The 26,549-nt window shown below is 38.3% G+C and overlaps 1 protein-coding gene, 1 non-coding gene and 2 pseudogenes across 2 annotated transcripts; 3 read left to right on the forward strand and 1 right to left on the reverse strand.

Moving 5' to 3' along the window:
* Positions 1-796: 796 nt before the first annotated feature.
* On the forward strand, positions 797-15,106 carry LOC129025803 (unconventional myosin-Vb-like). The gene is given in 5 exon segments (XM_054473370.1): positions 797-871; positions 6,823-7,222; positions 7,225-7,870; positions 7,872-8,076; positions 14,888-15,106. Coding segments are annotated over 5 exon segments (1,545 nt in total).
* Positions 15,107-15,256: 150 nt separating this feature from the next.
* LOC129025940 (calponin-2-like) lies at positions 15,257-16,188 on the reverse strand (annotated as a pseudogene).
* Positions 16,189-17,725: 1,537 nt separating this feature from the next.
* On the forward strand, positions 17,726-18,942 carry LOC129025976 (glucoside xylosyltransferase 1-like; annotated as a pseudogene).
* Positions 18,943-24,859: 5,917 nt separating this feature from the next.
* LOC129026014 (U6 spliceosomal RNA) lies at positions 24,860-24,964 on the forward strand. Its single transcript, XR_008497399.1, has one exon. It is a non-coding gene; the product is annotated as a U6 spliceosomal RNA (small nuclear RNA).
* The last annotated feature ends 1,585 nt before the right edge of the window (positions 24,965-26,549 follow it).

Here is a 26,549-nt window from a genome sequence, read left to right on the forward strand (position 1 = left end):
ACTTTTTCTAAGCCTGGAGTGATTCTCCATTTTCTTCATCTGAACTCCTCTAGCACTATTTGTCAGCTAACTCATTTGGTTCCTAGCAAATACCACATTTGTGTGTGCATATTACCTTTCTTCTCAACATCATGGGAAATTCCCTCAAAGGAAAGACAGTCACTTCTGATTCCTCACAGTATTTAACATAAAGTCCGATAAACAATTGAGACTAAATAAAGAACTGTTGTACAAAAAGCCTCAGTTCAAGCCTAGTTACTACTGATATGTATTCTATATAAAAGCAAACTAAATATACATTATATCTTTAGGAAAACATATATAATCACTCTATGATCAAAGGCTTCCTAATTAACATATCTTTATTCACTTACTATTAAATAACTCTAAGAGGATAAAAGTCAACCTCCAGGAAGCATGCTATGGAGGATAGAATGTGATCTTTGGAATCAGACATGCCTGCATTGAATTCTACCTTTTGAATATCCAGTTGGGTGATGTAATTCATGGATAACAGTTAACATGGGGGAAAACCATAGGAAATCTAAAATGTTGTTTGGAGGATTTCATGAAAAAACATTGATGAGCAGCACAAGTCCTCTCTTTACATAACTTTTATAATTACTGAATCTCATAACTGGTATTCTAGTCCAGTTAGAAAAATTTTTCCTTTGGATAATGCAATAGCCTTTTAAATAATTGCTGTGTTTTACCCTTGCCTCCTATGTTCACTCAAAATTCATATACTTAGTTCCTAACTACCAGTACCTAAAATACAGTGACAGTATTTGGAGACATGGTCTTTAAAGAAGTAATTAACCTAAAATGGAAATTTGAACACAAACACGTACAGAGGGAAGATGAAGTGAAGGTACATAGAAAAGATAGCCCTCTACAAACCAAGGAGAGAGGCCGGAGAAGACGCCAACCTTGATAGCACCTTGATCTTGGACTCTTCTAGCCTCTAGTCTTGTGAGAAGGTATATTTCTTTTATTTAAACTATCTAGTCTATGGAAATATGTTATGGCAGCCCAAACAAATTAAAATAATGTCCTACTCAAATAGTAGTGATATCATTTATTTACTTTTTAGCTTTTTTAAAATTCAAATTGTATTTTAGATACAGGGGGTATGTAGGCAGGTTTGTTACCCGGGTACATTGTGCCATGCTGAGGTTTGGGTTATGATTTATCTCATAATGCAGATACGAAGCCCAGTACCCTGTAGTTTTTCAACCCTGGCTGCCCTCCCTACTGCCTCTACTAGTATCCATTGTCTATTATAGTCACCTTTTCTTTTTTTAAAAAAAAAAATCTGTTTTTCTGATTTTTTATTAGGTAAAAAATGGAAAAACAAAATATAATTTTCATTCAATACATATTTCATCCTTATGCATTATTTTTTCAGAAAGTGAAGTCCATTTAGAATGATAGCTGTTCATCAACCAAATAATTCATCTTCACACAGTTTCAATAACTTCAGAAATTTTCTTCATCTCTCTCTCTCTGTAGAAATCCTGAAACTCTGGAATGGTCATCTTTATTGTCGTAAATATTGTCATCTTTATGTCCAAGAGTATCCAACATTTAGCTACCAAACTACTACCCAAATCTGATGAATTGATCATGTTGATTATGTCACATTCTACTTGTCATATCAGATTTTTATTAAAGAAATCATTAGCTTATCTATTATTGTTACTGGGGCTGTAAGAAAATTTTATAATTCATTTGGATCAATCCTCTTCTTTATGGTCTTATTTGAGATTAAAACTTGTTTCTGTCTTAGCCTGTCATTTAATAAGCCAGTGACCTGGGGCAAATCTAACTGCTTCATCTGTAAACTATGAATAATAATAGAGGCCCTCTGCCTGTCACATGGGTATAGTAAGGTTCCATTTTAAAAATGGCTCTCATTATGTTACCTGAAAGGCATTCTATAATGATGAGTGGCAAGGTGGTCTTAGCCACAGTGCAGTGAAAATTGGGACCATTTTCTGAAGCTATCATTTCTATTTTTGTGATACCATCTTTAAATTAGCCTTAGGATGTAATTCAAAGGAGTGATGTAATTGGAATTTTTTTTTTTTTTTTTTTTTTTGAGACAGAGTTTCCCTCTGTTACCCAGGTTGGAGTGCAGTGGCGTAATCTGGGGACATTGCAAGCTCTGCCTCCTGGGTTCACGCCATTCTCCTGCCTTAGCATCGCGAGTAGCTGGGACTGACTACAGGCGCCCGCCACCGCGCCTGGCTAATTTTTTGTATGTTTAGTTGAGACGGGGTTTCACCGTGTTAGCCAGGATGGCCTCAATCTCCTGACCTCGTGATCCACCCGTCTCGGCCTCCCAAAGTGCTGGGATTACAGGCGTGAACCACCGTGCCCGGTCCATAATTGGAAATTTTTGTACTGTTAGATCTAACAGTATTTTATGTGGTATAATAAAAGATTAATTTAGTGAACCTCATTAGATAATTAGCATGGAATATATTATGCACTGCCCTGCAAAGGCCTAAGAGAATGGGCCACAGGTCTTGCGAAGTTGATATGAAGACAGGCAACAAGACAGTCTAGCTGAGTAAAAGTCTGTAGGCATCTCTAGGGAGGAGTGGTTAGAGAATGCCCTGACTCTGTGGATAGCTGGCATATTTTACCCCAGAAAGAAGAGCACAGAATGGCAGAGAGTACTTGAGGTTTAAATAAGAAAAGAGGATGAAAAAATTACTTTGACTAATTACAAATTTTCTCAAGAATGGACTTATTCTCTACTTTCTATTGCCTCTTCAGAAATCATTATTTTGCATTGAGTCAACATAATTATTAATTGTGTTAATTACTAATTGTGGAGGGTATTCAAAATGGAAAAACAGCGGTCCCTAGGATTATATTTTATTTGTGAATGATCACTCATTTGTAACTTTTCCTTCAGTTAGATATTTTTCAATACAAAAATACCTTTTTAGCACCAGTTCAATTTGTGAAGTGAAATGTGAGATTCAGACACACATGTAATTTTATGTGTAAAATATTACATTTTTTCTGTTAATGAAGTAAGTATGTTTAACATGAGACATATCCTCTTAATAAATTTTTAACTGCACAATACAATCTTGTTAACTATAAGTGCTCTGTTGACAGCAGATCTCTAGAACTTATTCATCTGTTATAACTGAATTTTATATCCATTGAATAACAACCTCCATTTCCCCTCCTTCCAGACCCTGGCAACAAGTATTCTACTCTCTTTCTAGGAGTTTAACAATTTTAGATACCTTACGTAAGTGGAATCAGGCAGTATTTAAACATACTTTCAATTAGTAATGACTATAATTCTGATAGTTTAAATAAGAGAAAGCAAACATCACCACTACTAGCTTTTGGGGGAAAATATTACAAATAGGGATATTGTGATAAAAGTGTACAATATTTTTTACATTTGTGCACTTAGATCCACATTCAAACTTTGCCACCTATACATGTATAGCACATTTCAATATGTGCTAAAGTATGCCATTTATAAAGACTGAAAATAACATTTTATAAAACATTATTATTTAGCATCCTCATGAGCTTTGGCTTCAAAAATACCTAATTTACATAGCATAGTTCTAGGGCTGGAGAACAGATCAGTGGCTGCCAAAGGTTAGGGTTGGTTGGAAGATGTGATTAGTGAGGGATAACGTGAAAACATGTACTTTCTTTGTGGTGATAGAGCAGTTCTGCATCCAGATTATGGTGATGGTTACATAAGTCCACACTTCATAGATCTGTACACACACATCACACATACACTCACACATACCTACACAAGAGTACATGTAAAATCCTTAGAAATATGAATAGGGTCTGAACTTGAGTTAATGGTATGGAAACAATATCAATTTCCTGATTTTGGCAATGTACTAGGTTAAGTTAGATATAATCATTGGGGAAAGTTGGCTGAAAATAACAGAGTCATTCTTTCTACTACTTTTTAACTTCTTGTGACTCAAATTATTTAAAAATAATAGGTATTAAACAAAGACAAAAAATCTAAAATTTCTAAAATCAAAGCCCTTATGAATTTGAACATCTTATTTGATTTATTTTGTAGACCTTAATTTCGTCACCAGTAAAAATGGAATAATAGTACAATTCCTATCTCATTATTGTCATGCTTAAACCATACCATTTATGTAAGTGCCCAGTACCATGTCTGGTGAACATTAATGCTTAAACACTGAGTTCCCCACTTATTTTGTGGCTATTGGTTTACAGGTGGTTTTTAAGTTCCTAAGTGGAAGTTTGTTTAAAAAGAGGGAGTGAAAATAAACAGCAATGTGTCAGAGCATCATCTGAACAAGAAAGGAAGGTGTTCTCTATCCCTTGAAATGGTCTCAGTCCTCTTTTATTGTTTAGCTCTCATGTGAGTCTTCACAAATAACCTCAAGAATTGCTACAACACCAACAGAGAATTAACTCTCATTGAGTTTTTAGCTCAGTAGATTCTGGGTCCTAAACTTTATGGATTCATTTCTTTTTTAAAATTTTCCCATTCAATTTAAATCTTCCTTCAGTAAGTAATTGTTAACTATTAACAATCCTAACATTATAATAAAGTCATAAGTAACATTTATTACTTTTGTTTTCCACTCATACTGCTTGCAGTCCACAAGCATACAGCATTTTGGTCTTTCCAAATATCTAAAGGAAGATAATTAAAATCAAAACCAAGAAATCCTACCCTGAAGTCATATCTCTCTAACTAGATTGTATATTTATTGAGCGTGACGACTATATTTTATTTTCCAGAAGAACAAAGCAAATACAAGGTTGGGATGAATTGAATTCAGTGGGGGATGGAGAGGGGAAGGAGTCAAGGTTCTTCATCCTTTTCCATGCTTTGATAACTTTATCTGTGGGATTCTAGTTAAAAGAACATGACTATCTAAAGAAGTAAGTACTTGAAAGGCCCACTGTATTAGGAGATTAGGAATTGTTAGCTTGAAAAGACATAAAGGGAAAGAAAACATAATACAGAGACAAATTACATGACATTTGTATCGTGGTACACATGTGCTTTGTGATCATATTTCTATGTCATAAACAAAAAAATGTATAAAGCTTAACCAAGAGAAATTTAGGGCAAATAGAAGCATTTATGTATTTTCATACTACGAAGTGGGGCTAAGGTGTCCTTTACCATGACAGTTGGTGAAACATAAGAACAAATCAACACACAAATGTTCTGGTAAATTCCAATTTCTGCATCTTAAACATACACCTAAGTCAGTCAAAGTGAGTCATATATACAGATATATGTGTGTGTGTGTATATATATATACATATATATACATATATAGGCACTTACATAAGTGGTATGATTTAAGCATGACAATAATGAGATAGGAATCATACTATTATTCCATTTTTACAGGTGAAGAAATCAAGGTCTACAAAAGAAATCAAATAATATGTCCAAATTCATATGGGCTTTGATTTTTGAACTTTCAAATTTTTGTCTTTGTTTAATACCTTTTGTTTTAAAATAATTTGACTCATAAGAAGTTAAAAAAGAAGCAAAAAGAGTGACCATGCTATTTTCAGGCAACTTTCCTCAATGATTATATCTAACTTAACCTAGTACGTTGCCAAAATCAGGAAATCGATATTGTTTCCATACCATTAACTCAGGTTCCGACCCTATTCATATTTCTAAAGATTTTACATTTACAGTTGTGTTTGAATGTATGTGTGATGTGTGTGTATAGATCTATGAAATGTGGATTTATGTAACCATTACCATAATCTGGATGCAGAACTGCTCTATCACCACAAAGAAAGTACATGTTTTCAAGTTATCCCTCACTAATCACATCTACCAACCAACCCTAACCCTTGGCAGCCACTGATCTGTTCTGCAGCACTGGGATTATGCTATGTAATTCAGGTATTTTTGAAACCAAGTTTATGAGGTTGCTAAATAAACAATAATGTTTAGAAACTATTATTTTCAGTCTTTATAAATGGCATACTGTAGCACATATTCAAATGTTTCACATGTTCAAAGTTTGAACATGGATCTAGTGCACAAAGTTCATATTCACATGTTCAAAGTTTGAACATGGATCTAAGTGCACAAACATAAAAAATATTGTACACTTTTATCATAATATCTCTATTTGTAATCTTTTTCCCCAAATACTAGTAGTAGTGATGTTTGCTTTCTTTTTTTTTTTTTGCTTTCTCTTATTTAAACTATCAGAAGCTTTCAACTTTCTCTTATTTAAACTACAGTCATTACTAATTGAAAGTATGTTTGAATACTGCCTGATTCCACTTACACAAGATAGATATATATATCAGTCATATATATATGTGTGTGTATATATTTATATATATGTCAGTCATATATATGTGTATATATATTTATATATATAACACACACATATATAGATGGAGTTAGGTCTATGATCTCTATATATTTATATACACACATATATTTTAAAAGTGTTACATGAAGCAAATAGTACAGCTGATTTCATATAACAAGAGTTATTGGATGTATATGGGCAAAAGTTAATGCATATGGGCAATTAAATTGATGAACTTACAGACTCATTTATTTGACACATATTTATTGTATGGTCTCTATTGAATGCTGGGTATCTTCCAGGAGCCTAAAATTCAGCAGTGAATGTAACAGGCTCAAATCCTTGTACTCAAGTAGCTAATATTCTAATTGAGGGGGAAGACAATAAACAAAGTTAATAAGCAAAATATTCAACATACTAGTTGATAGGAAGTTCTGTGGTGAAAAATAAAGTCAGAGGAAAAGAATGAGAGGAAGCTCTAAAAGCAACTGAAGATTTACATGAAGAAGCTGCCCAGGCGTTGGCCCAGAGTGAGAGGAAGTGCCATGAGTTCAATAGGCAGGTCACAGTTCAGTGGAAAGAAAAGGATTTCCAGGGCATGTTGGAGTGCCACAAAGAGGGTGAGGCCCTCCTCATCTTCAACCTGGTGACAGACTTGAAGCCCCAGATGCTGTTGGACACAGTGTCCTGTCTCCCTGCCTACATCCTCTACATGTGCATCCAGCTGGCGGACCACACCAACGATGATCTCAAGGTGCACTCCCTGATGACCTCCACCACCAACGGCATTAAGAAAGTCCTGAAGAAGCACATTGATGACTTTGAGATGACGCCATTCTTGTTATCCAACACCTGCGGCCTTCTTCACTGTCTGAGCGTTACAGCGGGGATGAGGGCTTCATGACTCAGAATACTGCAAAGCACAACGAACACTGCCTTAAGAACTTTGACCTCACCAAATACCATCAGGTATTGAATGACCTTTCCATTCAGATCTACCAGCAGCTCTTTAAAATTGCTGAGGGTGTGTTACAGCCGAAGATATTTTCTGCTATGTTGGAAAATGAGAGCATTCAGGGTCTATCTGGTGTGAAGCCCACTGGCTCCCAGAAGTGCTCCTCCAGCATGGCAGATGGGAACAACTCATACTGCCTGGAAGCTATCATCTGCCAGATGAATGCCTTTCATACAGTCATGTGTGACCAGGGCTTGGACCCTGAGATCATCCTGCAGGTATTCAAACAGCTCTTCTACATGATCAACGCAGTGACTCTTAACAACCTGCTCCTGCGGAAGGACGTCTGCTCTTGGAGCACAGGCATGCAACTCAGGTACAATATAAGTCAGCTTGAGGAGTGGCTTTGGGGAAGAAACCTTCACCAGAGTGGAGTAGTTCAGACCATGGAACCTCTGATCCAAGCAGCCCAGCTCCTGCAATTAAAGAAGAAAACCCAGGAGGAGGCAGAGGCCATCTGCTCCCTGTGTATCTCTCTCAGCACCCAGCAGATTGTCAAAATTTTACTTTTATCCTCCCCTGAATGAATTTGAAGAAAAGGTAACAGTGGCCTTTATACAAACGTTCCAGGCACAACTACAAGAGCAGAATGACCCTCAGCAACTGCTATTAGATGCCAAGCACATGTTTCCTGTTTTGTTTCCATTTTATCCATCTTCCCTAACCATGCAGTCAATCCCAGCATGTCTCAATCTGGAGTTCGTCAATGAAGTAGAGGCATGTTTAGTTTGATTCCCAATGTGAGCAAAAGGGAAGTACATACAGTAAAGTAAATTCAAGGATCTGTTAAATCTGGTAAAAGTAGATCAAATCAGAGATTGACAGACTGTGGAGGGTGCTGAACTATACAGAATTAGACACAACTATGGTATTATTTTTTGTATCTACTGCTCAGAATAAAAACACTTGAAATATGGAAGATTTTAAGTTTGATTTCATTCCAACAAATATACATAATAATTTATAGACAACCAGCAGTCCCCATAGCCATATAAAAGATGCCAATTCTATAAAATGAAGCTGCTGAGTTTTAATCTTTGCATATAACTGGAGAATGTCCAAATTAAAATACTAACTATATATAAGTCACATAAATTGCCTTCAAAGGGCTTTTAACAAATAATAGTACTAATAACCATGATAATGGCATATACTGATATTTCCCAAAGTTTGCCAACCATAGGTGTGGTAGAATTTGTGGTGAGTTGTGTTAAGAACAAAAATATGGGGATGAGACTTCTGAGAAATGTCCCCAAAATATTTTTTAATGGCTGATTATACAAAGACAGCAGTGTAACTGACCTCCAAACCAGACATTTTGAGTACTGGTTTCTGAAGCAAAATTAGAAGTGCCAGTCCTCAGTGTCCTCAAACGCTTTTGTGTAATCCTGGTTTAATGGACGAGATGATTAAAATGCTGCTATCTGAAACTCCAAGTGAGAAAGATGGAAAAATAATTTGTTTCTGATGCTAGTCCATACACTTTCCAAGTGCCACAAAACTTTCACAAAAATGTATATAAGCTAAATATTAGAAAATGATAACAACTTGTTTTATTTATAGATGTAAAAACCAAACAACGTGAAAGCTTTTAATCTCTTAATACCATTAAGCCTCCAGTAAGAGCATCATATAATGCTCTACTATTCCAACAACTAAATAGTAAAACAAACTAAACTCGCACATCAGATTATCTGAAAAACCTTCAAAAATAATCAGTTCAGGGATTACTATTATACAAAAGTTTGGGGTTTTTTAAGAGAATAAAATGGCTTAGGTCAACTTTCCCCTTTCAGGTTATTTTCAACGTTTTTCAAACATTGTAATTCAAAATTGTAAATATCTCTCCTATGAAATAAGGATTTTAAAAAAGTAATTCAGTAATATAACAGACATAGATGTTTGCTGCTCTTAGAATTTTTTGTTTGTTTGCTTCTGGGCTCTTCAAAAGCAAGCATTCAGTTAGAAACCCATATTATTCTTTCCACACTTTTTTTATTATACTTTAAGTTCTAGGGTACATGTGCACAATGTGCAGGTTTGTTACATATGTATACATCTGCCATGTTGGTCTGCTGCACCCATTAACTCATCATTTACATTAGGTATATCTCCTAATGCTATTCCTCCCCCATCCCCTCACCCCACAACAGGCCCCGGTGTGTGATGTTCAGCTTCCTGTGTCCAAGTGTTCTCATTGTTCAATTCCCACCTATGAGTCAGAAAATGTGGCATTTGGTTTTTTGTCCTTGCGATAGTTTGCTGAGAATGATGGTTTCCAGCTTCATCCATGTCCCTACAAAGGACATGAACTCATCATTTTTTATGGCTGCATGGTATTCCATATTCTTTCCACACATTTTTTTTTACTGTCTTTTCCCTATTTCTTGATAGCAGTATGCTGTTTTCCATGATAAGAACAAATAGTGTTTGCAAGTCATAGAAGAACAGCCTCTGTATTACATTGAGAAAATGAGATTTATCCATGGATTGGAAGTAGAACAGCCTGCCTCCACCCTCCTTTACTCAACCACCCAATTTAAAAGGCTCTCGGAAACACGGCACACTGCAAGCTACCTTCTGTACTGTGCCCTTAGAGCACAGCTTCCTCAGTCGTTCTCTGCATCTCCTGGGGCTTAACCCAGTCTTAGCCTGTGTTAAGGCTGCTGACAGTTGTGTTCCAATCAGTTGCCATGGGCATTATCCCCTCCACATCCACATTAAACATGCCATGCCAGCTTCTCTTGGGTGTCTGCAGAGCTGTGCCTTTTTCTTTCAGTTACAGTTACATAATCACTGACGTCCATGACACTCACACATGGATCCATGTGCTGACTTCATTTAGAAGGCCAATCTAAAACAACTCGGTTTGTGGCTACCTCTTTAAAGTTGTTTGTGAAGTATAATTTGCTTTTTGATGCACTTTAGTTTGAAACTGAGTCTCTTATGTAAGCACTGTCCTTAATCTTAAAAGACCAAAAATGCCTTGTTAGAGTGCTAAGGAGTTTTGACATGCAGTGGTTCCACAAACACAGTGGCTCCTTATATACTGTCTTACACCATCATTCTCTTCGTGTCTCTTGGTCAGTGGCTCCTTATATACTGTCTTACACCATCATTCTCTTCGTGTCTCTTGGTCACTACTCTCTGCTGTCACTGGTTAATCAGTAGGTGCCAACAGCTTACTGAATAAAAGCTTGGCAATTAGAATAAATGGGGAGGGAAGGACCTTATGAATAGTCCATTTAGCCTAAGAAATGGCAGATTTAGTTCTTCTCTTCCAAAAGATAAAGGTATATCACTGGAATTGTACTTAAAATTTATAGATGACTAATAAATATACACTTCATACGTACTTAATATTTAGGTCTGTCTTGCTTAATACTTGGAGGTTAGAAGAAGCATCTTTAGGGGAAATATATAATATTTTGTTAGCATTTTCTCTGCATTTTTAAAAATCATTTCAACTCAAACACTTATCAGCGTCATGAAACCAGTAATGACTCTTTAACAATTCAACATAAAGGTTTGAACTCTGCATTAGATGTCTCTTTAATTTTTTAATATTTAAAATTTAGATGACACTTTTCCTACCAGGTGCCTTTAGTGGTTACTAAGATGACTGACTATCAATTGTTTCTCTGAAATAAGTGTTGCTGTGGGAATAATTTTATTCTTCAATGTGACATCATGGTGGAGTTTTGTCTTTTGAAACATTAGAAGCATTTTAAATATTAAGAATCAAATATTTATAGATCAAACACTTGTGTTTTAAGTATTATATGGGACATGTTTACTTATAGTAAATGTGTATGTATACATGAGTTGTTGCTGAAGCCGACAAGAATATTACATACATGCATTTTCCCTGTGCCATCATAGTTGCAGTTAGAGTTCTAGAACCTGTAGGTTCTCCTGGGAGGCAGATTACACCCCAAGGTAGACATTTTTCCCTTTCCATTTCCCTAGTACCAAATTTTAAGGCTTCTGTAAAAACAGAAAACAAAACTGGGAGCTTGGAACATTTAAACATTAACGCTGCTACCATCAATCATCAAATATTTACTTAGAGCCTTCATACATTAAGATTCCAGTAACCAATAAATTAGAATTTATTTCTTCTGCATAAAGTAAATTTTCATACACTTGACCTACTAAGACAGCAAGGGTGTCCTAAATTGAGGCATTTGTATAATGCCTACATAACTAAATGGTCACTAAAATGTGATAACATGGGGCAAGACCTTGTAGTTCTTCACAGAATATTTGTCATCAGTTTCTCCAATTAATTTGTTGCATGAACCAAATAACCATAATTCACCTTTTGTACCCACTGGTGCCATAATTACAGAATTAGAGGGTGTAGACAGAGGTTAATGCCAATGACAAACACAGGACAGGGTTTTTTATTATTATAAAGGTTGTTAGATACAAAAGATTGTTTTTCAAAAAAAAAAGTTCCTAATTCTAACAAAGGGGATCAACCAGAAATGAAACTCAGCTACTTTCTGAAGTGACACTTTATCAGAATAATCCAGATTTTAATATAACATCTTGCCACCCACTGACATTTAGATGAAGGGCTGCCTCTCCAGAAGAGTTCAGAACATATTCAGGGGTGAACCTAACACCATGGAGGACAGACTACTGATGAAAATATTTTTCCACTTTGAACAAATCTGTAAACTACAGCTTTGTTTATGAAAAATGCTTGGAATAGTCACTTTAATATTTAGCTATGGATAAAAATTTGTGGAAATAAATACTTTTGAATAAAAAAAGAAAAAAAAACCAAGGAAGAAGAATGGGTTGATAGGATGTATATTTAAAATAGAATATCCAGGAACAACTGCACTGAAGTTATAATATATGTATGAATATATATCACTATATATAATAACTATATCTTTATATCTGGTGCAGGTGAGTAAATAATCCACGCAAATATCTGGGGGAGGAATAGTCCAGGCACTACAGGAATATCAAAAAGGCCAATATGACATGAGCAGAGTAATGACAGAGTGATATGGAGTGAGGAGCAGATGAAATAATAAGAAAAGTAGGCAGGTCGTTTTGAGGGGTATGCTTCTCAGATTCTAATTTGCATATAAATCACTTAGGTTTCACATTAAAATAAAGATTCTGATTCAGGTGGTTTGGAGTGTTTATATTTCTTACAAGTTTCAGGGGATGCTGGTGCTACTGGTCTGCGTATCACACTTCAAATACCAAAGGACTGGAGATGTGTGCATGGTAAGGGCTTTGGATTTGAGTACTGTGATTTTAATTTGGTCTTCCCCAAAAAGATGTTCAAGTCCCAACTCTCAGTACTTGTAAATATGACCTTACTTGGAAATAAAACCTTCCCTAGTCAATCAAATTAAGTGGATTCAGATGGACCCTTATCAATGACTAGTGTGCTAGTAAGAACGAGGATATTTGGAAAAACACGCAGTGGATAAGGTATGTGAAGATGAAGGAAGACATTGGAGCCATGTAACTACAAGCCAAAGAATGCCAAGGATTGATGCAACTGTAAGAAGCTAGGAAAAGACAAGGAAGGATCCTTCCCTGGAGGCTTCAGAGAGACCATGACCCTGATGACACCTTACTTTCAACTCCTAGCCTCCAGAACAGTGAGAGAATAAATTTCTGTACTTTTAAGATACTCAGTTGGTGGTAATTGGTTACAGTAGCCTGAGGAAACTAATACATTGAGTGGGATGGAGAGGGAAGTCATTGGAGGGTTTAAACAGAAGAATGGCTCAGTCTGACATATTCTTAAAGAACCAACCTAATTGAAGAGACTAGAATAGACTGAAGGCAAAAGGCTACAGGGAAGCAGGAAGACCAGATAGGCTGCTATAGCAATAAACCTAACTGGAGAGTGGAGAGATGGTGGTTTGGATCAGGGTGGTAGTGATGGTGGTGAAACAGGAACAGAATCTGAAGATGTTTTGAATTACTATTGATAAAATTTGTTAACATAGTATGAGCTATAAAAAGAAAAGAGGGTGGCTGGGAGCGGTGGTTTACTTCTGTAATCCCAGCAGTTTGGGAGGCTGAGATGGGTGAATTACCTGAGGTCAGGAGTTTGAGACCAGCTTGGCCGACAAGGTGAAACCCTGTCTCTACTAAAAATACAAACATTAGCTGGGCATGGTGGCAGGTGCCTATAATCCCAGCTACTCAGGAAGCTGAGGCAAGGGAATCACTTTAATCACTTGGTTGCAGTGAGCCAAGATCATGCCATTGCACTCCAACCTGGACGACGAGAGTGAAACTCCATTTCAAAAAGAAATGTAGAATGATTTATAATACTTTGGGTAGAAACCCAGTAATGGGATTGCTGGGTCAAATGGTATTTCTGGTTCTAGATCCTTGAGAAATCATCACACTGCCTTCCACAATAGTTGAACTTACTTACACTCCCATCAACAGTGTAAAAGCATTCCTATTTCTCCATATCCTCTCTAGCATCTATTGTTTCCTGACTTTTTATTGGTTGCCATTCTAACTGGCATGGGATAGTATCTTACTGTGGTTTTGGTTTGCATTTCTCTAATGACCAGTGATGTAGGAGATCGGTCACGGTGGTGGGAGAAGCTATAAGGAAAGACACAAGCCTTCTTGAAAGTTTGGAAGGTCTTGCAAAAGCTTCATGAGAGAATAAAGGTGAAGGAAGATAATTCTCTTACTCTGAGGCTAAGGGCAAGAAGCAGGTGCAACGAAAAGTAAAGGAGTTTATCTAAATAGGCTTGTTTACTTATGTCATCAGGAAGTTGACTTTTGAACCTCTGAGCATGAGACTGCTCCCTGTAAGGGGGAGCAATGATGTTAATTACCCAGCAATTGTGTTGGCTCCAAGCCTTGGACATTATACAATTTCTGAATAAATACAAGCAGCTCTGGCTTATCTAGACTGCTAACTCTCTCTGAGGATCACATGACGGCAAGAGTTCCAGACAGCCTGGCCAACATGGTGAAACCCCCTTCTCAACTGAAAATACAAAACATTAGCTGGACGTGGTGGTGCGTGCCAGTAATCCCAGCTACTCTGGAGGCTGAGGCAGGAGAATTACTTGAGCCTGGGAGGAAGAGGTGCAGTGAGCCGATATCGCACCGCTATGCTTAAGCCTCGGCGACAGAGTGAGACTCCACCTCAAAAACAAACAAACAAACAAACCCCACTGAGGGCCACGGCTAGCATGGAGAGGGGTCAGGCTTAGCACTAACAACTCAGAATTCCACTACCTTGTACGGGCCTCAATTTCCTACCGGGCCCCGGCGTAGGTCTGAGGGTCTGAGGTCTGTTGGTCTGAGGTTCCTAGGGAAATCCAGCCACTCAGGATCCTGAGATATTTTAGCATCGTGGCCGGGCCTCCTCTCCCAGAGGACTCATTTTTCCAGCACCCTCATTTTTCCAGCACCCTCTCCACTGTCTCCGCACAATATCCTCGGGGAAAAAAAGTTTTTTTTTTTTTTCTTTTGATAATACGTCCTGAAACTTTTGCGGCTACAGAAACCACAAACTGACCGGCTGACAAAAGGGGGAAGAGAAGAGGCAACCAGAAACCTTCGGGGACTGGTTCCCTCCGTGCCCAGGTCTTTTCTCCCCAGCACAGCTCGGCCCACAGCCTGGATGTGCCAGCGGGGATCGTCACCCTACACGCATCGGGATATGGCCTTGACCTCTTCTCCTACAGTCCAGTGGCTCAGTCCTAAGAAGGAACCAAAGTAAGAGGGGCAAAAAGCCCTGCCGCCTGATCCCACGCTGCCACTCACAGACCCTCGGTTGATTGGCAGCACTGAACAGGTTAAAAGAAAAGAAAACAGAGAGACCCAAACACCCAGACGGGAGACCGCGTGCGGAGAGAGCGTGCGGGGAGCCTCAGTAGCCGGCCTCCTTCTGGTAGTAAGGAGGATATTCAGCGTCCTCCCCTGGGACCGGGCAGTCGCCGGAGCCCGAGGGAGCCCCGTGGGCCACTGGGCCTTGCGGACAGTACTTGGGGTCATATATCTGCCGGCCCAGGCTGAAGACTTGGCCAATCTGGTTGGCGCCCTGCGTGTAGCCTGTCTGCAGGGACATGGAGGAGTTGTCACACTTGTCGATTCCGAGCTTGGTATCATAGATGTGCCGCCGGTCCCGAGAGCCGTCATGCCCACCTGGCTGGCGCACTTGTTTGTGCCCATCTGAAGGCTGATGGTCGAGTGGTCCGGGGGGGGCAGGATGTGGTTCTTGGGGTCGTAGAGATGCCTTCTCGTGCCATACGCGGTCATGCCTGGCTGGCTGAAGCATTTGTTGGTGCCCATCTGCAGCCGGATGACGCACTGGCCCGCCTTCATAATGGCGTATTGGAAATTCTGCTCCTGCTTCTCCGAGTACTTGTCACTGATGTCCCCCCTGCTCTGCAGCGCCTTAGTCTTGGCCTTCCTTCCCTGCCAAGGCGAGAAGAGACACCTGCACCTGCCTCACATTCCCACTCTCAAACATGTCCTTGGCTTCAAATAGGTCCACGGGGTTCATGTTGTAGCTGACCATGGTCTTGATGAAGCTGGGGAAGTTTTCTAGCTGGTGCCAATTCTGCAAGGAGCGGTTGATCTTGGAGACTGAGCCCGGCTGCAGCTTGTTCATGAGTGTGCCTAAGATAATCCCGTCCTTCCGGCCTTTCTGGAAGTGGGGCAGATGAAGCGGCTGGTGAGTCCCTCGATCCAGCTGAGCAGCTCTGCCTTCTTCTGGGGGTCATATTTGGACAGAAGCAGGTTCCTGACCTCTGCAAAAAGCCTGTAGGAGGGGCCCTTGTTGAACTGCTTGGAGCTCATGGCTAGCGGGTGCGGCAGCGGGATGGGACAGGACTGGACGGGGGGACTAAGTCTTTTTTCTAGTTTGCAGTATTTTGTTTTTACCACACCATTTTTTTTTTTAGCACATATGTTTTGAGTATTTAAAAAATGTGTTTAAAATGTTAGACCATCTCCCTTTTTTTCACCTTCCGTTTTACCCTTTACTGCCATTTATACCCACACATCCACACACACATCTACACACACACACATGCACACACACATACTGGCCAAAATTAATTTAGATGTACAAATGGGTTATTTGAATCAAAAATGTCAATCTGTATTAGTTAAAGTGTCATGCCAGTGCGAATTATTTTTATAATCCTTTTAAGAAGAAAGAACTTCCGGCTGGGCGCGGTGGCTCAAGCCTGTAATCCCAGGCGTGATTTTGGGATTTTGGGAGGCCGAGGAGTGTGTATCACGAGGTCAGGAGTTCAAGACCAGCTTGCCCAAGATGTCGAAACCTTGTCTCTACTAAAAATAGAAAAAAAAAAATTAGCTGGGCATGGTGGCATGAGCCTGTAATCCCAGCTATTTGGGAGGCTGAGGCAGAGAATTTCTTAAACTTGGGAGGCAGAGGTTGCAGTGAGCAGAGATCGCGCTGCTGCATTCTAGTCTGGGTGACAGAAAGGGAGTCTGTCTCAAAAAAAAAAGAAAGAAAGAAAGAAAAAGAAAAAAAGGGAAAAGAAAAGAAAGAAAGAACTTCCCTAATTTTTTGAAGAGACCATTCTGTATCCATTTTATAATTTTGTGGCCACCAAAAAAGATGTGTCAAATCATAGAGTGAATATAATAAGTGGTAGTTTAAAATGTTGAATTTTGCCAGGGTGTGATGGCTCACTCCTGTACTCTCAGCACTTTGGGAGGCTGAGGCAGGTGGATCACCTGAGGTTGGCAGTTCGAGACCAGCCTGGCCAACATGGTGAAACCCGTTCTCTACTAAATATACAAAAATTAGCCAGGCATGGTGGCACAAATGTGTAATCTCAGCTACTCAGGAGGCTGAGGAAGGAGAACGACTTGAACCCTGGAGGTAGAGGTTGTAGTGAGCCGAGATTGCACCACTGCACTCCAGCCTGGATGGCAGAGTGAGGCTCCATCTCAAAAATAAAATAAAATATTAAAATTTTACAAGTCATTTTTCCTATTCTAATTTTTGAATGCAACCACTGCCTCTTACAAAACAGTCTCGTTAAACTATTTTGGTGATAATGAATTATTAAATAAAAGGAGAATTCCACAGAAATATATATGGCTCTTTTATGTTTAATACAAGAGCCTGAAAAATGGTTGTATATTGTAAAATTGAATTACTTTCTATCCAGTTCCACTGGTTCGCAGTGTTTTATCTTTATATTAAAATAAATATAAATTATTGATTGATGAAATTTTTTCCTTTAGACACTGCTGCTGAATCCATGGAGAAAAAAAATTTCCAGAAGTAGGCTGCCTCCGCTCCAGTTCACCCAGCGAAGGCGCGGCGAGACAGAGACTGAGGAGCGCGGCTGGGGCGATGCGGCGCTACTCGCGCCTGGTGGCACTGTGTCTGGCCTGCAGCTTCTGCTCCCTTCTTTATGCCTTCAGCCAGCTGGCCAAGTCGCTGGAGGAAGAAGAGGGAGGCTGTGGCTGGAAGCCGCAGGCTGCGGTGGCTTCCTGGCTCGCGGGTGGAGGACGCGGTGCAGTGAGAGTCGCGGGCAGCGCGGGCCCCGTGGCGCATTCCAGCGGGTGGGACAGGTGTAGACTGAAAATACAGCCTGTTGAAAAAATGCATCTAGCTGTAGTTGCCTGTGGTGAAAGACTGGAAGAAACTATGACCATGTTGAAGTCAGCTATCATTTTCAGCAGCAAACCTCTTCAATTCCAGATTTTTGCTGAAGATCAGCTACATCATAGCTTTAAAGGAAGACGTGACAGGGGTCATTTCTCCAAATATTTAATTATACAATACACCCCATAACCTTTCCAAGTGAGAGTGCAGCAGAGTGGAAAAACTAAACCAGGTGCTTTGCAGAGATCCTTCCTGCCTTTAATCCTGAAAGAAGTTGACTCCCAATTGTATGCCGACACTGATAGCCGTTTTTTACGACCCGTTGATGATATTTGGTCTTTATTAAAGAAATTTAATTCCACACGAGTTGCTGCAACGGCACCAGAACATGAGGAACCTAGAATAGGATGGTATAGTCTCTTTGCTAGGCATCCATAATATTGAAAAACTGGAGTAAACTCTGGAGTTATGTTGACAAACATGACTCGAATGAGACTGAAGTGTTTCAAGAATGATATGACAACTGTGTGAATACAATGGGAAGACAGACTTATGACATGGCTTAAAAAATACAAACTAGACATTACATGGGTGATCAAGATCTGTTAAATATAACGTTTTTTCATAATCCAGAAAGCCTTTTTGTTTTTCCGTGTCAATGGAAGTGTCGTCCAGATCATACTCTATATGGAAGCAGTTGCCAAGAAGCAGAAGAAGGAATGTATTCTTCATGGGAACAGGGGTGTTTACCATGATGATGAGCAACCAGCATTTAGAGCTGTTTATGAAGCACTGAGAAATTGTTCTTTTAAGATGACAATGTTCATTCCCTAATAAAACCTTTAGAACTGGAACTACAAATAACAGTGCATACATACCGTGGAAAAATTTACAAAATATTTATCGAACAACTAGCAAAATGTGTAAGAGATTGTTATACTAGATCACCAAAGGAAAGATGACTCTTGGTGCCTGCAATATCAAATGGATGAAAACAACAAAACATCGGACTGTAAGTGTGAAGGAATAGTCTTGGGTGAAGAATTAAGGAGGGAGTTATTCATCTCCAGAATTTTTTTTCCTAAAGAGGCTGCATGAGCACTATTTTCAGGTAATGAAGAATAAGTTAAAATCTTGGGCTCCAACAAAGAAACGTTTTTGGTCTCTGATGTTTTGTAATGTTACTTACTATCATTCTAGTATTGATGAAAATATTATTGAACGGTTTTAGCCTGGAAACTTCTGTTGAATCATACTCTCAAGTAAGAATGGTGGGGCTGTGAAGATGGAGAAAATGTACCTTAAACACAGTGCAAACACTCAGACTGTGAGAAGGGCAATAATTTTATGTCAGCTCTACTTCACTTTAAATGTATGACAGAAACAGTTTGTTTACAGGAGCAGAAACCGTTATGTTTCTAAAGAAATGTGATGTAACCAATGTAACCATTGACAATCTATGTGTGCTTTTATACATTTCATCTTTGTTTTAAGAATTTTTATAACAATCATGTTTAAAATTGTTTTTAGATTATAAGTAAGCTACATGTTAAAACTTGAGCTGTATAAGAAAGAGGAAATATAGTGAAAACTTTGGGGTTTTAATCTATGTGTGTGTGTGTGTGTGTGTGTGTGTGTGTGTGTGTGTGTGGAAGAGAGAGAGAGAGAGATGCAGTGTTTTCATTTTGTATGCATTAAACTGTCTTGCCAGAACTCAGATCTAAGATTGTTAAGCAGTATATGGGGACTTTTTTTTATCACTTTAAATGAAAAATTTCAGCTGTACTGGGCATTCTGGAAGCAAAACATATTATGCTGATGATAAAGTGAGAACCTTAAGAGTACACTCATATAATGGTGGAAAATGTGATGGACCAAAATGCAGAAGCTATACACATCCTGTGAGTAGTAATTTTAGTTACAATGGAGTAGAAAAATGTGGTGCATTTAAACTTTTCTTCCAAATCATAATGGCTTTGCAAGATACAGCTTTACATGTCTACAGCTTTACTTTAAGTAAATGTCTACAGCTTTACTTTAAGTAAATGTCTACAGCTTTACTTTAAGTAAATGTCTACAGCTTTACTTTAAGTAAGTTAAACAACTTTGGTGAATGATTTGGATTAAGATTGTTACATCCAGCCATAGAAAATCTAGTTTTAATTGGGATGATGTGAGTATCTTCCTTTTTTGGAATATCACTGAAAACAATTAATTTTTTAAGTCTTGAAGATGAGAAAAATATTACTTATCTAATAAAACGATTTTAACAGCTAATTTATAACTATCTATTATAATTATAGATTCTGAACACTTAGCATGTACTGTGCTGGCGCAGATATCTTATTTTACCAACTGCTAAATGATTATCTTCTTTTTTTCCCTGATATTTTAATGCTGAAGTAGAAAGCGGAAAATCATGAAGAAAAAATATCACCTGTGAAAATAGTGGCAGTTGGCTTTGTGAAGACACCGTGGCCTCTGTGGAGACATGGGATATGCAGAAAGAGGTGGTGAGTACAGTTGTTCTGTCTTCTGCAGTTCAGTCAGGGACACCTTGAGAGAGGAAAGTTTAAGCAAGGTACATTAGAAGTTACTGACAGGTCCAGCATTCTCAGAACAGATGGGCTTAGAGAACACGAGTTGTAGTTCCTAGGCAGAATGCCATGGTGGATATGAGGAACTGTGAACTGTGTTGAAATTGAGCTTACTGAGCAGAAAATGAGAATACTAAAAATTTTAAGTTTGAAGGTTACGTATTAGATCATTTCTAGTGGTCCCCAAGTATGATCATTGCCTGCCTGACTATATAAGACTCTTGGAGAGGCTAAGAATAGATTCCTGAGATTAGCTCTTTGGCAACTCTGGTATGCTGTGTCTAGGATGGAGTCTGCAAAAAATTTTTTAAAGAAGAGACATAAAAATTATACAAAACTGGGCTGGGTGTGGTGTCTCATGCCTGTAATCCCAGCAATTTCGGAGTCTGAGGTGGGCAGATCACCTGAGGTTGGGAGTTCGAGACCAGACTGACCAACGTGGAGAAACCCCATCTCTACAAAAAATACAAAATTATCCGGGTATAGTAGCGTATGCCTGTAATCCCAGCTACTCGGGAGACTGAGGCCAGAGAATCGCTTAAACCCGGGAGGCAGAGGTTGCGGTGAACCGATATCACGCCATTGCACTCCAGCCATGGCAACAAAAGCAAAACTACGTCTCAAAAAAAAAAAAAAAAAAGTTATACAAAACTAGAAAAGTTCATTGGTACTCAATATCCAGATCTGACACTTATCACAATGTTACCATGTTTGCTTCATCAGTCCCGTTTTTCTTTGCTGAAATATCTGAAAGAAAATGCCAGGCATCATATTATTTCGCTGCTGTGAACACTTTGGGTGTGTACCATGATATCACACTTAACAAGAGCAGCAACAGGCCTTCAGCCTCATCTCACATCCAGTCCTTACGCAAATTTCCCTGATTTTCTCAAATATAACAACTTCTAGCTGGTTTGTAAGAATCAGGGTACAGAATATAAGTCACATGATGATTTTTTTTTTAACAAGCACCTCAGATGACTTTGAGGGTAGCTACTTTGGGAATCACTGGAAATTATTTTACCAAGAAAGTTGAAGATAGGGTGCCCAATTCTTGGCACAGTTGGTGGATTATAAATGTGATGTTGAAATATTACATTAGAGGAAGCATTTGGGATTATTGACAAGATATAAATTTATATTAGTAAGTTCCTGAAGATTTAATTTTGTCAGTGAACAGAGAATCTCAGCCCCATGGGCTCTAATTGATTGGGATTGTGTAGAGCATGGTCACAGTTTAATCCAACTGGACTGTATGCCATGGTCTCCCTCGTGTTGTGGCTTACTTATACTGTCACACACTCCACACTGTGGATCATTTGGAAGGTTCTTCATTTGGTTTATTTATCATTTTGCCATAAATTGCCATAAATTTGCCATAAATTGATCATTTTGCCATAAATTGAATTACAGTGAAAATTCTCTGTTAGCAGCCATTTCTACTTAAAATTAAAGTTATCACAAAATATCTATAATAATTTTTAAATGAATTTTTTGAATTTTATCTTTAGACAAGATAACTCTTCTTTTTAATTCTAGAGAAATGCAGTTCTCAGAGTTAATGAGAGGTTAAGTTATAGATGGACAACTTGGAGAATGTACTAGATTTTCATATAAATGGACTTTCATAAAACATAGTATAACTATGCAGTTCATATAAATCACAATGTTTATTCTTTGAGTCTATGTATTAATTCTGACCTCAGAACTATCTCTGGGCTACAGTAGTACCAGTGGGATGCCTTTAATATGCAGTCAAACTTCATTTGTATGAAGTACAAAAGAACTTAGGAAACCTTTAAAAATACATATTGTAATTTATACTTTAAAAAATGCTTACTTTTTTCTTATGAAGAGTAGTTCATAATATACAAGGGTTATAAGGCCCTGAAATAATATTAGTGCTTACTCATTGCCCTCTCATCTTGCCTCCAGTCAGATATTATTGGTATGGTGAAAAGAAGACCAGACGGTGAACTAGGTCTGGATTCTTCTCTTCTTGGTTAGTAACTGCATATTATTTAACCTTCTCTGTGTCTTAGATTTTTAAGTACAATCAGTATACCATTTGAACATCACAAGATGAGACTCAGAAGAGATAATGGATTTGGAAGCATTCTGCATGGCTTACATTATGCCACACCAGTGTTACTGTTCAAGTTCTGTTTTGCTCTGTTGTTTCTGTACAGGGCATTCAGTTTACTCAGGCTGAATATTTTATGACATATATCTCCAGTATGAATTTGTTTATTTTATGTAATGAAGACTTTCTCAGGAAGAGAAAGCAGAGAAGAAAAGAATGATGTGACTGAATCAAAAAAGAAGGAAAAGAGAGGAAGTGAGAAAAGGGAAGAGGAAAGAGAAAGGAATAAGAATGGGAAGGGCAAAGGGCTGAGTAAAAGAAAAGGTGGAATCAGAGTGTGGAAAATTGAGAAGTAGAGATGGAGAGAAATGGTGTGGAAAGATTTACTTTTTGAGTTGTAGCCCTCATGCTCCACCACTGTTTGCTTGCCTAGGCTCTGTGGAGTTGGGAAAGGTGCTGACATCCATGGATCGGGGCAATAGGGCCTGCTCTATTTGGTTGGTTGGTTGGTACTAGAGTAGTTTCCCCTTCACCCTACTCGCTGATTATTTAATGCCAATTCAACAGTTTATGTTTTTCTACTGGATCCCAGTTTGTGAGCTAGGACCTGTGGAAACACAGTATCTTCGTGTTTAACTTTGTACTTTTAGCCATCCCAAGTGTTAGGCTGCAAGGCTAACTCCATATTCCCCAGGGGAGGTTGGAGGTGGAGGTGACACTTCATTAGGTCTGAAAGGGCCCCAGGAATATGTTGCAGCAGTTTTCCCAGATGGTACTTATGAGAAGCCAGGTTTGGGAATCACTGCCCAGCCTTGAATGGCAAATTAAACAACAAATCACACCAATTTATTCCTCAGTCAGGATACTTTCAGTTGAACCATTCTGAGTAGATTGAAGAGAACAAAAGACAGCAGAAATACCTTAAAAAATTCATTGTCTTATTTTTCAGATGTTTGCATTTAAGTAATACCTTAGTAGTAATCAGAACCTCTTTGAGGTGTTTTTACAAAGACCACTGATTTGTTTTTAAAAATATTTTTTGGTTCATTAGAGTAGAGAATAAAGTAGGGGTGAAATATGTCAGGTGTGGGGTGAGATATTCATTTATTAAATGCAATTTCAAGGATCTTAAAACAATAATTGCCTTATTCCATTTTAATATTTAATGAAAGTAGATTTTTAAAAAATCTCCAAAACTAATTAATCTTTAATTCAATGTCAAAGAAAAATTGCAAGAAATATTGTTAAGGAGGTGAACAAAATGTTACTTAAGACTATTTCAAAAGAGGTCAAAACTATTGCAATAGAGGAGAAAGACTGAATTCAACTCGTTGAAACAAAAGGCAGGAGAGTTTTGCATGAGCTAGTGAAATCTACTTCATGTTAGAAGAGAGGTTGGTCAATGTGACTAGGCCAGATGTGTTTACTAATTGAGGCTTAGGAAAGTTACATTTCTAACCTCTCCTGAAGACTGGAAGATGGAGGTACTATCTTTCTAGATGATTATCTTTCAATGGGATAGCTCCCAGGTCCTTGAGAGTGACTTTTCTGTGTTGTAAAACCGGCCAGAGGCTAGGGAATGATTTACATCTCAAAGGGCCAATTTCAACTTTACTGAAGTGAGTGATCTTAGGAAATGCAAATGAGGGGCCTAGCATCAGAAGAAAACCTGCTTAAAGTTTTGTCTAGCTGTGGGGAAAGTTGAGGCCATTGTGGTCTCCTAGTTTTAAGCAATAGATGAAAACAGTATACTTTATTTTAAACATGGTGGTGGGACACATCATTTCAAACTTTTATACATAATACAACATAGAATTAATATCAGTCCATCAGTCTTAGGCTTCTAATAGTAGGACAAAAATGTGTTTTTGTTTCTTTTTTATGTTTTTATTAATAGCATCAATGAACTAGTGAAATAGTAGGGCATAACCAGGTGGCAATTTAGATGGGATCAGAAGAGGCTAGAAAGAGGAATTGAGCCTTCAGAACTCTTCATGTCAGGGAATGTGCTTTCCTGGAGAAAGCCACCAAAAGTCTGAGCTGCACATTTGGGAGCCTCAAGGACCTAGGGGGAAAAAAGTTGTTTTTTAAAGCTTCAGAAACTGAAAAGACTGTTTCCTGAAAGGATAAAACAGAATTAAACTTGCCATAACATGTACTATAGTGTAGAGACACCAATCCTTAAAGCAGTACTAATATGCTCACTTTGGTTGCACACATGCTGAAATGGGAAAAACACATATAAGATTAGCATGGCCCCTGTCCAAAGATGACATGTAAATTTGTGACACATTTCCTATTTAAAGAAACAGTATTGAGGTATTGATAACTTAAAATTGCATTAAGTATTAGTAGTTCTGAGACTACTGACTCCCCCAGGCATCTTACCAGAGAAATTTCTCTCTAGAGTAAGATAAAATCAGCTGAAGATTCAGCGATATTATAGGTTTAAACCATCCTCAATTAATAAAAACATAATTCAAGTAATAAAAACATCACTAAACAGAAAAGCACTGGTACGAAGTCATAAGCATTTCAAGACTCCAACTCTTAGAGTCTGGAAGAAACAGATACAGCACAAATCAGCACATCTACGTGACAACCAAATAATCATAAAGGAAGAGAGGTAATGTCATGGTAGTGTTGTAATCAAGCGAGTTATAGAGAAATGCCACACTCTGAGACGAATTCAGGAGTCCTTTATTAGCCGGCGACTGAAAGATGGCTAGTGCTCAAAATTCTCTCGGTCCCAAAGAAGGGGCTAGATTTCTTTTTATATCGTGGTCTAAATAGGGGAGGGGGAGTTTATCTAAAGCAATTTTTACAGAAGAAGAATTGGCAAAAAGTTAAAAAATAATTGGTTACAGAAGAAGTTATAGAAAAAAATAACCAGTTCCAGGTGCAAGGGCTTAACCTACCACAAATAGATAAATGCAGGGGTTTTAGGTGCCATCCACCGAGTGCGTCCCCAGGAGCTGCTTGTTCAGCTTGCCTCAATATCTTATCAGTAACTGAATTCCTGGACATGCTTGGAGTCAGCTTGCATTAGTTATGCCCTCAAGGGAGGGATGTAAAGGGTCTGTAAGTGCGGGAACTAAAATGGAGTCTGTCCAGCTCTCTCAGCTAAGAGAGAGATAATCAGGTTAAAACAAGGTGGGGTATCACAGTAGTATAACTCCTATTTCTAGCCGCTCTTGCAACTAAAGGTGGCATGTGAAGAATAATTCTATTCTTCTACATCATGTTTGGACAAACAATCTTTCAATTGATTTAAGCACACCTTCAGAATGAAACATAATTTCTTATCTCAGGAATCTCAAAATCTAATGGAAGAGGCAAGCTTATATTGAGTAATTTAGCAAAGCAGATTGTGCTTGGCAAAATAAAGTAATTCAATACACAAAAAATAAGAAAAGAAGAAATAAATAGTTCATAGTTGTAATAAATTAGAACTTTATCATGCAGAATAGATAGAGAGACATTCCTCAAAAGATTAAGAGAGGCATAAAGTAAATGTAAGTGTAAACTATAGCAGTTTTCTTAGGCAGAGAATCATACTTTAGGGTAATGAAGGTGATGCTGGAGCTCAGGTTCCTTTGGAGAAGGCAATACTAAAAGTAGAGTTATCATTTATGAGATCCAAGAAGCCCAAGAAAAGGTAATAAGAGTCCAAGCCAACGAAGGCTCAGGCTTCTTTCCTAAAGAAAAAGGAACGAATAGCTAAATGTGACAAATGTCAAGGTATCTTTTAGGAAAGTTACACTTCCTCTGAAACACAACAGAAATCAAAGACAGTCACCCTACTGCACTCCTTGCCTCTCTTCCAAGGATACAGCTATGTATTTTTTTTTTTAAAAAAAAAGGTAAAGGGGATATAACACTTGACCAT

Source organism: Pongo pygmaeus, chromosome Y (assembly GCF_028885625.2).
Source record: "Pongo pygmaeus isolate AG05252 chromosome Y, NHGRI_mPonPyg2-v2.0_pri, whole genome shotgun sequence".
In the NCBI taxonomy this organism is placed as follows: Eukaryota; Metazoa; Chordata; class Mammalia; order Primates; family Hominidae; genus Pongo; species Pongo pygmaeus.